Source organism: Vulpes lagopus, chromosome 18, assembly GCF_018345385.1.
Source record: "Vulpes lagopus strain Blue_001 chromosome 18, ASM1834538v1, whole genome shotgun sequence".
NCBI lineage: Eukaryota > Metazoa > Chordata > Mammalia > Carnivora > Canidae > Vulpes > Vulpes lagopus.
In genome coordinates, this window is record NC_054841.1 from 45,759,175 (window position 1) to 45,774,160 (window position 14,986).

Consider the following 14,986-nt stretch of genomic DNA (forward strand, 5'->3'; position numbering starts at 1 on the left):
CTAATAGACTCTTTGCTCCAGAAATAAATTATCAAGGGAAAAACTGTCCGTGAAGACTTATTTTCTTTAAATATGTTTCTTGGAGACCTTAGTCCATTAGCTATTATTAGGTACCGGGTTATAAAATATGTAAGTTGTAAACCATGTGGACTTTTGGAACACATTTTCTAGAAGTAAAATTTCAGAATCCTGATACTGCTATGAGGGAAATCAAATCAATATAAACAAGCATTTTGAAATGTAGCACTCAATAATAGTTATGCTAGCTTGGCAAGTATTTTACAAGTCCAGTCTATCAATATGCAAAAACCCAAATTGGGAGTTTTCTGTAGGTGTACTGCACCATTTTCAAACTATTTTTTTTCTCCTCAAATTCCTTTTACGTAAAAGGTTTTTAAAAAATTAGTTCTCATTTTCCAAAAATGTATTCACAGACCCTTGATAAAGGCTGATCCTCTTGCTTGTTCAGTGATTTCTCCCCTTGGTGAAAGAGACTGGAGTTTTGTTATTATTATTACTATGTAAAATACAGTTTACAGAAAGTGCAAGGTTAATGTCTAAAACACCTTCTGAAGGATTCACTTTGTACGTTCAGAAAAACACCGAACAATGAAGTGAAATGAAATGTTTCCGCCTCAAACTAATTCTAAAACTTCAAATGTGTAAGGGGTTACGGTCTCTGGTAACTATTTGTGATCATTATAAATCATGCTTTATCCATGTTGGGTTTTAAATTTTCATTCATTTTATAAACTAAGGTTCTTCAGTTTGCTTTTGGTATTTTTTACTCCACTATCAGTTATTTAAATCATGAGTAAACTGACCTGTGGTTGTCCTGTCATGCCAACTGGTGTAAAACAAACCAACCAACCAACCAACCAAACCAACCAAAATAAAACCTATACAACTTAGTGAAAAATGACCACTTGACTTTTACCAAAAAAGTACTTAAAAGATTCTTTTAAGTTATATTTAAATATCCATTTGAAACATAGGAAATATAAATTGGCATATTAAAGAGTAAATACATTATTCATACAATAAAACACCAACAAAATCGGTGTGCGGCCCCGTTAAGTTGTAAATATGGGAAAATCATAAATAATTCTTACTCTTTACATTCTGATTACAGTTCAATAAATCATCTTATTCTCTTCCTTGACATGCTTTGAAATATAGATTGATGTCAATTCTGGCAAATTTGCTTCCTTGCTCTCGTATTTTATCAATGTACTCAGACAAGCAAATAACTTAGAGCAAATAACAGGTCTACGGAAGGACAGTGTGCTTTTATCAGCTGATTTTGGGAGACCAGATTCCACACAAAAAGTAGTTTACAACCCTTCCTTCTTATGAGCTGCACCTTACAGTGGGAAATATCCTCTTTTAGGGTAATACAGAAACACTTACTTCCCAAATAACGATCAAAATATTTTAAAATCGACATTCAATTTAAAAAGCTGTATCAATCGATACAAGCAGTATTTTGATTATTTTTATTCCATTTCTCTATTACCTAAACGGCAATAATTCCTCTGCAATAATGTTGCTACGTGCATGATCCACCTTGAGCTACAATTTACTTTCAATCAATCATTAATGAAATTGCACTTAAGGGGGAGGCCTCTGAAAATTAATCTCTCAAGTTCCACTCCAAAAAAGGATTCATTGTTAAAGCTGGGTTGGTTTTTAGAGCTATGAACACCCACAGTGTCCAGCTTCCGTTAGGAAAGGAACGCGGTGGATGTGGACTCGGCCCGCTTTTCGAATAATTAAGAAACTTTTGGAAGGAGGAAATCCCCACCTCACAGCCTCCTGGCGCCGCATTATTCAATTCCGGGGCTGTCGCTGTTCCCACCCTCAGCAGAGCGGCTCAAAGACCGCCCCTCTCCAAGACCCGTTCGTTAGCGTCTGACCGCGTCCGCCCTAAGACCGCGGTTCGCAGCGCGTGCCCCGTCCGCCCTCGAGGTCTCCGCACGGCCGCCGCCCGCAGGCAGGACCCCGCGCCGGGGCGCCCGGCAGTCACCACGTCCTGCCATAGAGCAGGTTGGCGCCCAGCACGCCGCCGCCGAAGTCCCCCGCCGCAGCGTCCAGGGACGCCAGGCCGCCCCCCGGGGCGTGCAGCGCGGGCGGGCTGGGCGAGAGCTCCTCGAGCTCCGGCGCGGGCGTCGGCGCGGGCGGCTGCGGGCCGGCCTGGCCGGGCGTGGGCGTGCTGGCCCCGTTCTGGCACGGCTTGCCGTCCTTGACCAACACCGGCACCGCCACGCGGCGCGGGGAGGGCGGCGGCGGCGGCGGGCCCAGGCCGCCGTCCTGCTGCAGCTGCTGCGCCGCCTTGTCCTTGGCCTGCCGCTTCATCTTGTAGCGGTGGTTCTGGAACCAGATCTTGACCTGCGTGGGCGTCAGATGGATCATGCTGGCCAGGTGCTCGCGCTCGGGCGCCGACAGGTACTTCTGCTGCTTGAAGCGCCGCTCCAGCTCGTACACCTGCGCCTGCGAGAAGAGCACGCGCCGCTTCCTTCGCGGCGCCGCCGCGGCCGCGTGCAACGGCGCCAGCGTCTTGGCGGCGTCCGCGATTCCCGTCAGCGACCCCATGCCGGCCACGTTCACGCCCGCCGACGGCCCCATGAACCTGGAGACTGGGGAGGGGCCCAAGGGGGGAAGCCGGTGAACGCCGGGCCTGCCGGGAGCTTGCTCCCGCCGCCGCCCCGCGCTCTTCGCACCGCGGCCGCCGCGACGCCCGGGGGACCCCGGCCGCGTCCCAGCACCCCCCGCGCGCGCCCCCGGCCGGGTCCCAGGCCCCCCTGCGCGCCCCCGGCCCCGTCCCGGCACCCCCCTGCGCGCCCCCTGCCGGGTCCCAGGACCGCCCGCGCGCCCCGGCCCGGAGCCCGGAGCCCCGGTCCCTCGGCCCCGCGCGCGCCCCGGGCTGTGACGGGCAAGCCCGCGCCGTCTGCCTGCCCGCGGTCCCGCGCTGCCGGCCCAGCTCACTTGACGAGTAGCGCGGGTCCGGGTTGGCGCCGTACCAGCCGGGAGTCGCGGCTGCGCCGCCCCGCATGCCGTCCGTGTAGGCGGGCAGCTCGCCCACGTTGCCCAGGCCGCCGTTGCAGTAGCCGCCCATGGCGCCGTGAGGAAACTGCGAGACGCCCGGCGGCATGTGGTAGGACGCGGCCGCCGCCGCCGCCGCCGCGGCCGCCGCCGCCGCCGCCGCGTTGGGGCCCGCCATGGCGTGGGGCGGCTGCATGCCGGCCACCGCCGCCGCCTGCGAGGAGGGGCCGAGCGGGGGCGCACGGTAGGCGGCGGCGGCCGCGGCCCCCAGGGGCGCCCCCAGGCCGGGCGGCGCGCCGTCCATGGCGCCGCCGAACTTCTTGTAGGTCTCCTCGATGGGGCTCAGGATGTCGGACACGGAGAAGGGTGTCGTGTGCTTGGGGCTCAACGACATGGCTCGGCGGGCGGCCAGGTAGGGGGGCCCGGGCGGACGCGGGCGGGACGCGGCGGCGGCGGCGCCTGTGCCGAGGAGTCGCGGCGCGGCGAGCCCCCGGCCGCGGGATCTGGGGTTTATTTTAGTCCGCCGCCAGGTTTACGACAGACTCGGGGGGCGGAGCAACATCCCAAACGAGCAAACAATGGTCATTGACATCTTTTTCTCTACCCCCCACCCCCGTAATGGAGGCAGGAAAGGTAACGGGGGCAGTCGGGTGTGTTTTGAGACCACCACCTCCCTTTGCTTTCTCCGTCCTTCCCGCCTCCATCCGCGGCTGTTACCCCAACCCTCAAGCACCAGGAATAGAAACTCGGAGGTCGGCGTCGGGGCTTGACCGCCAGGACTCTGTGCTGCTTCCTGGCCCCCCCCCCCCCCGTTTCCCTACAGGGACTTGGTAGCAAAGTCCAGTACGTTCGGGGAGCGGGGAGCGGGGACGCGGTGCTGAGCTGGACGGGGGAGTACAGGGCTCTCCGGGTCCTCAGCAACGACCAGCCCCTCATTCGCTCCATCATCTAAAGTGTTTAAAAAAAAAAAAAAGGCTCTTGGGTCCCAGCAGAAGAGCGCATAAAGAGAAGAGGTACAGTGACCGTCCTCTGCCATTGTAGGATTTCTAATTTATGCATCTTTAGACCCTCACGCGTCATTTTGTGGGCAACCAAACGGGCATTTTCACATTAGCTCAAAGTATCCAAATCCAAAGAAGAGAGAAAACACGCACACAGAGACACCCACAAACACACAGGTACTAACTTGTAAGTATTGTATTTTTATCTGTGGGCATGGAGGTTGGATAAGGGAAAGAGGGTACGTTTTTAGTCGTTAGAATATTTCACGTTCGTTTTGCACCTGTAAAGTTCTTCATAGATTTCTTTTCCTTTGCTGCTGCTTTTTTTCCTCCCTCCCTTCTTCCCGGTTTCTCTCCCTACCTCCCCCTCTCCCCCCAGTCTCTCTCTCAAGTAAATATTCAACTTAGGCTTTATTCTCTTATCACTACCATGATCAAAAAGAAAAGAAAGAAAACACACTGAAAACGTAAATATTTCTGTTTGAAATGGGCATTTTTGTTGTTGTCAGGAAATACATAATCTGTTCAAGGAATATGAAATGGATGCAGGAATCAGGTAAAAAAAAAAGATGATTTCTCTTGCAAAATAGAAAACCATAGGTAAACTGATTTTTTAAAAACTTTATCATTCTTCAATTTGCAAATTTGCCCGCAGAGCAAAGAATGTTGACATTGTGAACTCTTGATCAAATGCTGAACACGACAAAGAATAAGACAAAAAAAAGTGTGCAAAACATAGTGATTAAATTTTGAAAACAATCTTGCAGTTACAAAAAAAAATGAAAAATGAAAAAATGAAACGAAGGTATAATATTTAAGTTTTTCTATGTGCTAGTGGGGTAGGAGAAAAAAGAAAAAAAACAAGGAGAATGCTTTGTTAAGCCATATTTTATTGTTTAAAAAGAAGAAAAGGATTTGTGAAAATCATTCCAGGTTAACCTAACAGTACGTATCTTGAAGGCAAGAACAATGTTAGGCATTCCTTTTCCTGTTTGGTTTCAGTCCTTTGGTTGGAATGTCTTCCAGAGTTTTGCTCTCTTATTGTTTTAATCATTGTTGTATTCATTTGTGTGAGTTTTACAAAGAATCTGCCCTCTCTGGGAGTGAGGGGGTCGTAAGGGACCAGTATGGTCATCATTGAGAACTGTCAACCAGGCAAGTGTGTAGAGTAGTATTTTAAAATATTAAAAGAAGGAAAGGCAAAGTTGCATGAATGGCTAGCTGTGGTCAGTTGATTGACTTAACAAGATCAGTATTGCTACAATTTTAACATCATGCTATTTTTACAGGTCTTTCCTGAACTTGAAACACTTGAGTTAGGTCTTCATCCTCACCTGCAATTGGAATTGCCTAATTTTTAAAAATTGATGGCACACAAAGAAGCATTTATGTGTGTACTTAAGTGATTGCTGGAATCCTGAAACCTGCGGTTCAGATTTTAAATTTTGGTTTAATTGAAATTGCATTGTTTACTTGTATTCACTTAAATAAAAAATGGTAGAAAAACATTTCAAACTTTTATCAGAGACAACAAGGTAAGTAAAAATACTTGTGTTATGGCATCTATGGATAAAAAAGTCGATATGAACTGTTGTGTTTTATTTTTCAAGTTCAAACATGTCTCAGAAATGAAGCCCACTGTCATAATGTTCATATTGATTACCCAAATTAAAAAAATGTTTATAATTACACTTTTTCCAGACAGTTACTATTTTGTCTATTTTCAGGCTATACATTTCATCTCATGTAATTAGTTTTATAGAACTGCAGGATAGCAGTTAACATCAAGTGTTTGTATTCCAAGTTGCTGCTTATTTTGTTTTTCAGCTGTATTGAATCCTGCTACAGGTTCATTTACATATGGAAGCTTCCCATTTTTAAATAAAAAAGCACTTTATTATATCTGGAGGCTCTCTGCAGAGAGTAACTTTCTGGCTGCTGGGGAGCTTGATACCCTGAATATTACTCTTTTCACTGGAGGTCAGTAGTTGTGAAAAAAATCCACAATCTTTAATATTTCCCTTTGTCAATTATGTTTCTCATTCTAGAAATTACATATTTTCATGCTGGAAACACTATTTGGATATGTGCAGATGATTCTGAAAATAGATGTCTAGAGGATGTATATGTACATTTATATACAGACACAAAACAGTCCACTTGAAATTCCATTAAAGCTTTTCATCAAATTCACTTCATCAGATTACTGTCTGCTTAAATTATGTATGGAAATTTATACTCTGTAGATTCTTAAATACTATTGACTAAATTGGACTTCACAGGAAATGTATTTTTAAGGAATTTTTTTGTTGGGTTTTCTTTCCTTAAAAATAATGCTGGCACGGGGTGGGGGTGGGGGGAAGCAAATACCACTAAAGGGAATACAGTGAAAAGAGATGGCCTTCCTACTCCTCTCCTCCAGCCTCTCTGTTTCCCTTTTCAGAGACACTACACTACCCGTTTTTCTTGGGATAGTCTGTACAGTTTGAAGCATAGGACCATTTTACACACTATGGGTAACGTGTTCTATGTGGTTTGGTACCTTGCCTTTTTCATGGTTAGGTTTTTGTAATTTTACAGATTACGTTTAACACTGGAAAGTTAATAAATGGTTCTGGCAGAGAAAGAAAATTTTCCTAGAAAAAAGTTTCAGTAGGATCTCTTGGTTTCTTGACAAAAATGTGAAAAGTGTGGTATTTATTGAAAATCTCCAATGTGTTAGTTAACTTTATGTCCAAAGATATTTGGCAAAAAAAAAAAAAAAATCTGAAGTAGAAGCTTTTTCCAGATTTGGGATTTGCTGTTGTCAGCAGCTCAGAGAAAGGAGCCTAAAAGATGTTTAGAAACCTAACATATCTATCCAGTACTTAAAGAGAAATGTTTTTCTAGGTTGTTGCTTTTCTACCTAGCAAATAGATTCTAATGTATCCCAGATTTTCTAATAAAGACAGTGTTGGAAAATATAACTTTCTGCTTGATATTCAAGAAGATAAGTGACTTTTAGAAATGAGACATTTGTGATTAGTTTAAAATAGTTGCGAAATAATGATAAAATTCCTATATTATGGAAGTAACTTTAAAATACAGTAGGGAAGGAATAAAGAAACATGTTAGGACAGTGCTTTGTAGCAAAATTTGAGGTTTTAAAGAAACAAAACTGCTATAGAGATAAAACACAAAAGTTTTTATTTAAAAAAAAAATTGCTGGGATGCCTGGTGTGCTGGGGTGTGGGACTCTTGATTTCAGGGTTGTAAGTTCAATTCTCATGTTGAGTATAGAGATTACTTAAAAACAAAACTTAAAATGGGGACTCCTTGGTGGCTTAGCAGTTGATCATCTGCCTCCAGCTCAGGGCATGACCCTGGAGTCCTGGAATCAAGTCCCACATCAGGATCCCTGCATAGGGTCTGCTTCTCCCTCTACCTATGTTTCTACCTCTCTCTCTGTGTCTCTCATGAATAAAATAAAATCTTAATGTTTTTGCTGTTTTCATCAATTTCTGAAATTTGATTCTTATTTCGTTTTAGTCATAAAGGCCTTTAAAATGTTCATTTCCGTTATTTTGAATCTTTTATGATAATTTTACAGTTGGATTAATGTGACTCTTATTTCTCTCTCCCTCTTCCAATGACGTACAGCAGAGGTAGGATTTTTGCAGTACCTGCATGCATCCCTGTCATACGCCCCTCTCTGAATCTTCAGTCCGTCTCTCCACAGTACACTGAAATGTACTAGGATCTCAGGCTAAGGAGGAATGGTAATCTCTCTCCTTGGGAGAACAAGAGGCAGAGGTTAGAGAACTTGATATCCCTCACCTCATCCCTGCAGTCATCCTTTCATGTTTTTTTCTCAAAATGCAAGGTTTTTGCAATTTAATTCCTATTAAAAAATCTTGAATTACTCCCCTTTAAGACTCAGATACTTTAGATTGAAAATAGTTTTAGGACCAATGAATATATTTTAAATTGGAAATTATTAATACCATGTGAAAATGAATGGTAGATATTAAAGATGTTATTGTTGTTGAAATGAGGTCCAGTTGATTCCTGAAAGAAAAACTAGAAGCCTCACTTTTTAGGGTCAAGCTGTACAACTAGTTTTTACAGTCATGATTAGAGAATAACAAGCTACACTAGGAATGTAAATATATGAAAATTAACTAATATGTCATAATTCTCTCACCCTAGGATTATGAGCTTGAGCTAGAAATTTAAATTTTTGTGTGTTGTAGGAAAATTTTTTAGAACAAGAAAGTACATGATAGGGGAAACCATGGCAATTTTGAAATATATATATATATATATATTTTTTTTTTTAAAGATTTTATTCATGAGAGATACAGAGAGAGAGGCAGAGACACAGGCAGAGGGAGAACCAGGTTCTCTGCAGGAGCCCAATGTAGAACTCAATCCTAGACCCCTGGGATCAGGCCCTGAGTCAAAGGCATTTGCTCAACTGCTGAGCCACCCCGGCATCCCTATATTTTTTGTATTTCTTAATAAAAAGATGTGTGTCTTGCCTACATAGAACATTTAAGAGTTTTTAGAATATAATAGCATTTCCTTTGAACAATGTATTTGACATATTTTTACATGTTTTGGAATGTTATTAAAAAGATCTAAGAAAAATAATCCTTTGAATTTTAGGCAAAACTATATTTTTATTATTTCGTGGAATGAGCTAGTCATTGTAAAGATTTAACCATATCTGCACATACCTGATTAGAGTGAATACATATAACTTTTTTAAAAATACATATTTTTGTAATTTTTTTCTTACATATTATACTTTGAATTTTTTCCATATTGAAGGGGTCAGTGAATTTAATGTAAAATCTCTTTCTCTCAGCAAGTCCCATTAAAGATGTATACCACATTACATTTAGAAATTGAATTGTAATTATCAAGGGAGGTATCAGTCTTTTTTTAAAATATTTTATTTATTTATTCATGAGAGACACAGAGAGAGAGAGGCAGAGACATGGGCAGAGGGAGAAGCAGGCTCCACGCAAGGAGCCCAATGTGGGACTTGATTCTGGGACTGTGGGAATCACACCCTAAGCCTAATAAGGCAGACGCTCAACCGTTGAGACACCCAGGTGTCCCATAGACGGTATCAGTCTTTACACCTAAGTTAGGTAATTGGGTCATTTGTTGCAGTCACCTGAAGGAGAAATTCCAATTTTTGACATTTTAATAAATTATTTGGTTTTTTTTTAAAGATTTTATTTATTCATGAGAGACACAGGCAGAGGGAGAAGCAAGGAGGCCAATGCAGCACTTGATCCTGGATCCCAGGATCACACCCTGAGCCAAAAGCAGACACCCAACTGCTGAGCCACTCAGGCGTCCCTGTTGTGTTTATTATTAATAGATATTTACTATATACATTTTAGAAGAAGTAACTATGATGGTAATATAATTTGAGAATAATTTGCCCAGTTTTGTCCTTTTTTTTTTTTTTTAATTTTTTTTTTTTAATTTTTATTCATTTATGATAGTCACAGAGAGAGAGAGAGAGAGGCAGAGACACAGGCGGAGGGAGAAGCAGGCTCCATGCACCGGGAGCCCGACGTGGGACTCGATCCCGGGTCTCCAGGATCGCGCCCCGGGCCAAAGGCAGGCGCCAAACCGCTGCGCCACCCAGGGATCCTGTTTTGTCCTTTTTTGTTCTGTGTACTGCTGATGTTGATATTTGCAGATACTTGTATGTATCTGTCTGCATTCTAGGTTGAGAACTATGTTTGAAGCAATAGGCTAGTGTTCATCTCATAAATCAGTATGAGTTTTGGTAGATTTTAAACAACTTAATTATTGTTTCAGTAATTTGCTTTAAAAATACATAATTTCATTAATCTACTTTATATAGACATTGAGTGTCATGAAGAGAACTGACTGATAAAAGCCTGGGAGGAACTGAATGATAAAAGTTTGTGAAGTAAACTAATGAATCTGACTCTTCAATAAACCTAGTATTTATTAGTACAACACTAAATTTAAATGGTAGTTTGATTTACCATTCAGGGGATGACAATAGATAAACACTGTAAAAGTGATTTTGACCAACTAGAAATAATGGCTATTTAGAAAAGTGCTATAAACCACAAGCTATTGGAATTTGGCCAAAAAATGCCAAATAAGAATTGCTTGAGAAAATAAGCACCAGGGGCACCTGGGTGGCTCAGTCAGTTAAGTGTTCGCCTTCAGCTCAGATCATGATCCCAGGGTACTGGGATGGAGCCCCACATCCAGCTTCCTGCTCAGTGGGGAGTCTGCTTCTCCTTCTCCCTCTGCTTGCACATGTTCTCTCTCTCAAATAAATAAAATCTTTTAAAAAAAGAAGTACCGGTTTGAATGAGCAACTTATTGGTATACAGTATAATATAGAATTATCTAATAGAAGAAATGTATAACATTTGGATTAATCTCTTCCAAAATAAAAAACACATATATCCAAAGAAAGTTTAAAAAACTAACAACCTTAAGAACAAGTGGTAAGCTTCGATAGATGAAAGACTTTTTAAAATTACACAGTAAAAAAAACCCTGGAAATTTAAAACTGAACTTATGGTTGTTTAAAGTTCACTTTTTATTTTTTTATTTATTTTTTAAAAGATTTTATTTATTCATGAGAGAGAGAGAGAGAGGCAGAGGGAGAAGCAGGCTCCATGCAGGAAGCCCAAAAGGGGACTCAATCCCAGGACCACAGGATCATGCCCTGAGCTGAAGGCAGATGCTCAACCGCTGAGCCACCCAGGCATCCCTGAAGTTCACTTTTTTTTAAAAAATTTTATTTACTTATGATAGTCATACAGAGAGAGAGAGAGAGGCAGAGACATAGGCAGAGGGAGAAGCAGGCTCCATGCACCGGGAGCCCGATGTGGGATTTGATTCCGGGTCTCAAGGATCGCGCCCTGGGCCAAAGGCAGGCGCCAAACCGCTGCGCCACTCGGATCCCTGAAGTTCACTTTTTAATGGAATAAATACATTTGAATTGTGAAGAGTGTGTTAAGTCTGCATGTTGTACATACGTTGTTGTTCTAGGAATTAGATAATGAAATACTTTATAATTGTTTTAATTTGTGCTTTTTGTCCTTACTGTTATAAGATATTCTGAAAGATCTGAATGAAAACTTTCACACATGAAGTTTTATTTTTCTATAAATTGTCTGGTATGTGTTATGATTTCTTCTACAATTCTCTTAAATGTAGTATTTCTTTAGAATAATCAGTGATAGTGTATATATGATTGAACTACCACTGTAAACATAATTAATGGCAGACTGCCTAGATGCAGCTCTTATGAATAATTTGCTGAGATTAAAAGGATAGTGGTAGAAATGGTAGTTTAGGAATTGCTTTCTAAAGATACTGGAGGATGGAAAACAAACCTGGGGTTTCCAGTATCCTCAGATCATTTTCACATAAAACTCTGATTTAATAGGTACAAGTGTTATGTAAGTGCTCTGCTCATGAAAAATAATATTTATGTGGCAGAAAAATATTTGGTAGTGAAAGGGAATAAAGGGGAAAGAAAAAATGAGTGGGAAATATCTGGGAAACGAACTAGGGGTGGTGGAAGGGGAGGGCGGCGGGGGGTGGGGGTGACTGGGTGATGGGCACTGAGGGGGGCACTTGACGGGATGAGCACTGGGTGTTATTCTATATGTTGGCAAATTGAACACCAATAAAAAAATTATTTAAAAAAAGATTATTTGGTCATAGATCTTTTTTAGGAAAAGATTTTATTTATTAGAGACAGCACAAGTGGGGTGGAGGGGCAGAGGGAGAGAGAAGTAGAATCCCCACTGAGCAGAGAGTCTGACATGGGGCTCAATCCCAGGACCCCAAGATCATGACCTGAAACAAAGGCAGATGCTTAAGTGAGCCACCCAGGTGCTCGTCATGGATCTTAAATGAACAGATTGGGGTATCTATTCTATACCTGTTTGAAGAGGAGAACTGGAGAATGTTCTGTATATTCAATATTCCATATGGGGTTGGCTTTAACGTCTTGGCAATAAGTGAATAAATATATATACAAAAATCAAACCTAAGAGTCTAATCATGAACAGTCCTTAGCTTTCTTCTACATATAGATTGCCATATTTCTATGTGTTCAAGCAAGAAGCTGTATCTCTTTTACATAGATATTTTAAAATAGACTCAAGAGAAATTATGTGATGCAAGAGAAAAGCTTAATTATATATTTATTCTTCCTCTACATTGATTCATAAAAGATATGAGGCAATTTATAAATATATTTGTGTACTTTTAACAAATTTTGTTTGCTGAGAATCTGAACCTCAAAAATAAAGATCCTGTGAGTAGGAAGTTAAGATATAAGTGAAAAGACAATATACAGGCTATGAAGCCTACTAAGTTCTATGCTGAACCTCACATTTGGCTCTAAGCTTCCTAGTGGTCAGTTGAAACAGCCAGTGGCCTCTATAGCAAGCCAACCTTAGGGAATAACTCCATCTGCTATAGAACTATTAAGTATTTTATATTCAGTGCTCCCCATGAGAAATTTCTAAGTGAGGTGTTTAGGTAATGCTTCTTTTCCTGAGGAATCAGGGCTTTTTCTTCCTTTTTTTTTTTTTTTTCTTTTTTTTTTTAAAGTGGAAACTGGCTTTGTAGCTTTCTGATATTCCAGAAAGGAATTCCATACTTTTCAAAGAAGACTTCCTAAAAACTACAACAGTGTTCAGCAGTTTGGTATTAGAAGGTTCTTATACTGAGGCTAAGTTACTGTGATTTAGGTACTGTGAATTGTACCTAATTCAGTCCTTTCATGCCAAATTGTAAGCCTAGCCTTTTTCTATAAAGCCCTTTAAATACAAGAAGATATATTATTACCATATTATCTTATATTTTCTCCTTTTCATACAAAAAAAGCCCCAGAACAAAAAAATCTGGCATGAATATAGACAATTGTATTAATAATTTGTCAAGCAATTACTGAATGCTTAAGAGTATCCTGAGTGCCTTAGAAAATTGGGAAGAGAGCCCCTCTGATACCAGGGAGCAGAAACATAGTATTGGCATACATATCTTGATTTGAAACAGTGCTTTTATATGTATATATACATTACTTTATGTACAATTTTAAATTATATATACATATGTTTATATGCACATGAATATATCTGTGTGAACATATACATGTATATATGTGTGTATGTATGTATGAAAATAGATGCCAGGTTCTGAACAGTTGATTTACTAATGGACATTTTAGGATATGGCCCATTTATAAGGTTAGGATAAGGCTAATATCCTAAGACATAAACATTTATTAATCTGCTAATGTGCTAGGCATGTTCATGGCTGTCTATTTCATTTAATAGTTATGTTAGAAGAGAACATAAAGTGTGATTGGCATTTCAGTGAATTTAAGTGAAAAAAATAGCTTGAAAAGGAGTGGGGAAAGAGATCACAAAGAAAATTGTTTATACTGCTTTCCTGCATCTCTGCAAGGTTGATGGATAAAAATTTACGCAATATTTGAGTGCAATTGTTAATGAGACTATTCTTACCTTGTTGTACTATCTTGAGGGCTATCTAGAGAGAGTTTACAAATTTACTATTCAACTTGATGTTTGTTTTGTATACATTTTCTTTATAGGGACAGCAGAAAGTTTGGAAGCTTTAAGTGACTGTAAGTAGAGTTAATAGAGCAGTGATAAAAGGTGTTTCTTTCCTGTACTTCCGTACAGAATAAAATAGTTCCTTTAGAAAAATTAACAATATAATTCCTCAGGTTTTAGTGAATTATAAATATTTGATTTGTACATTATAGACGTTATTTATTGGCATCAGCTTAGTATTAAAATGATTAAAGTAATAAATAGAAACTTGCTGCAAAACAAACTGAAAATGTTTTAATTATATAGCGCAGTTCTGTCCAAAACAGACATAATGTGAGCCACATATATGATTTTAAATTTTCTTTTTTTTTTTTTAAGATTTATTTGTTAGAGTAGAGAGAGTAGGGGTGGGGTGGGGTGGGGGTGGGTGCACAGAGGGAGAAAGAGTCTTAAGCAGATTCTGTGTTGGGCGTGGACCCCATTACAGGGCTGGTCTCATGACTCTGACTGAGATCAGGATCTGAGCCAAAACCAAGCCAGTCACCCAACCGGCTGCAGCACCCAGGCACCCCTGATTTTAAATGTTCTAATAGCCGCATTAAACAAATACAAAGAAACAGGTGAGATTAAACAAAAATCTATCTTATTTAACCCAGTATATACAAACATTTCAAAATATAGCCAACATGGGGCACCTGGGTGGCTCAGTCAGTTAAGTGTCTGTGTTCAGCTTCATGCAGGGAGCCCAATGTAGGACTCCATCCTGGGACTCCGGGATCACATTCTGAGCTGAAGGCAGATGCTCAACCTCTGAGCCACCCAGAATCCCTATAATTTTATTCTACTGCATATATATACACATAGTTCTTTATCTAGACCGTATAGTCATACTTTAAAAGATATAATGGTATCACATACATATTCTGACTTCCTTTCTTCACTTAATTATATTTTATATTAATTTCCACGTTAGTTTCTATACATAAGTTCCTTGTCACAACAAATACATGCTTTTATGACATTGCACATAGATGTTCATCGTTCTAACATTCATCGTTCTAACATTATATTCTATGATATAGTTTTACTATACATTATTTTACCAGTCCCCATTAATGAGTTTAGGCTCTTTTTCCTTTTCTCTCCTCTCTCCATTCCCTCCCTTCTGTTACAAACAGTGGTGCAGTGAACACACATGCAGATATTTGTGCACTGGTACAGATATTTCTGCAGGATAGATTTCTAGAAGTGAAAGTGGATCAGAGGTAAGTTCATTAAACATTTTGGCAGATGCTGAAATTACTGTCCAAAGTCCTCTCAATTTATACATCGGCAGTGTATGGTGTATTCTTT

General features: G+C 40.9%; 1 protein-coding gene across 1 annotated transcript; it reads right to left on the bottom strand.

Moving 5' to 3' along the window:
• Positions 1–2,022: 2,022 nt before the first annotated feature.
• On the bottom strand, positions 2,023–3,448 carry NKX2-4 (NK2 homeobox 4). The gene is made up of 2 exons (XM_041732295.1): positions 2,986–3,448; positions 2,023–2,636 (listed from the first exon to the last, which is right to left on the bottom strand). The coding sequence occupies exons 1-2, from the start codon at positions 3,434–3,436 to the stop codon at positions 2,023–2,025; spliced, it is 1,065 nt and encodes a 354-aa protein (XP_041588229.1). The 5' UTR covers positions 3,437–3,448.
• Between the last annotated feature and the right edge of the window lie 11,538 nt (positions 3,449–14,986).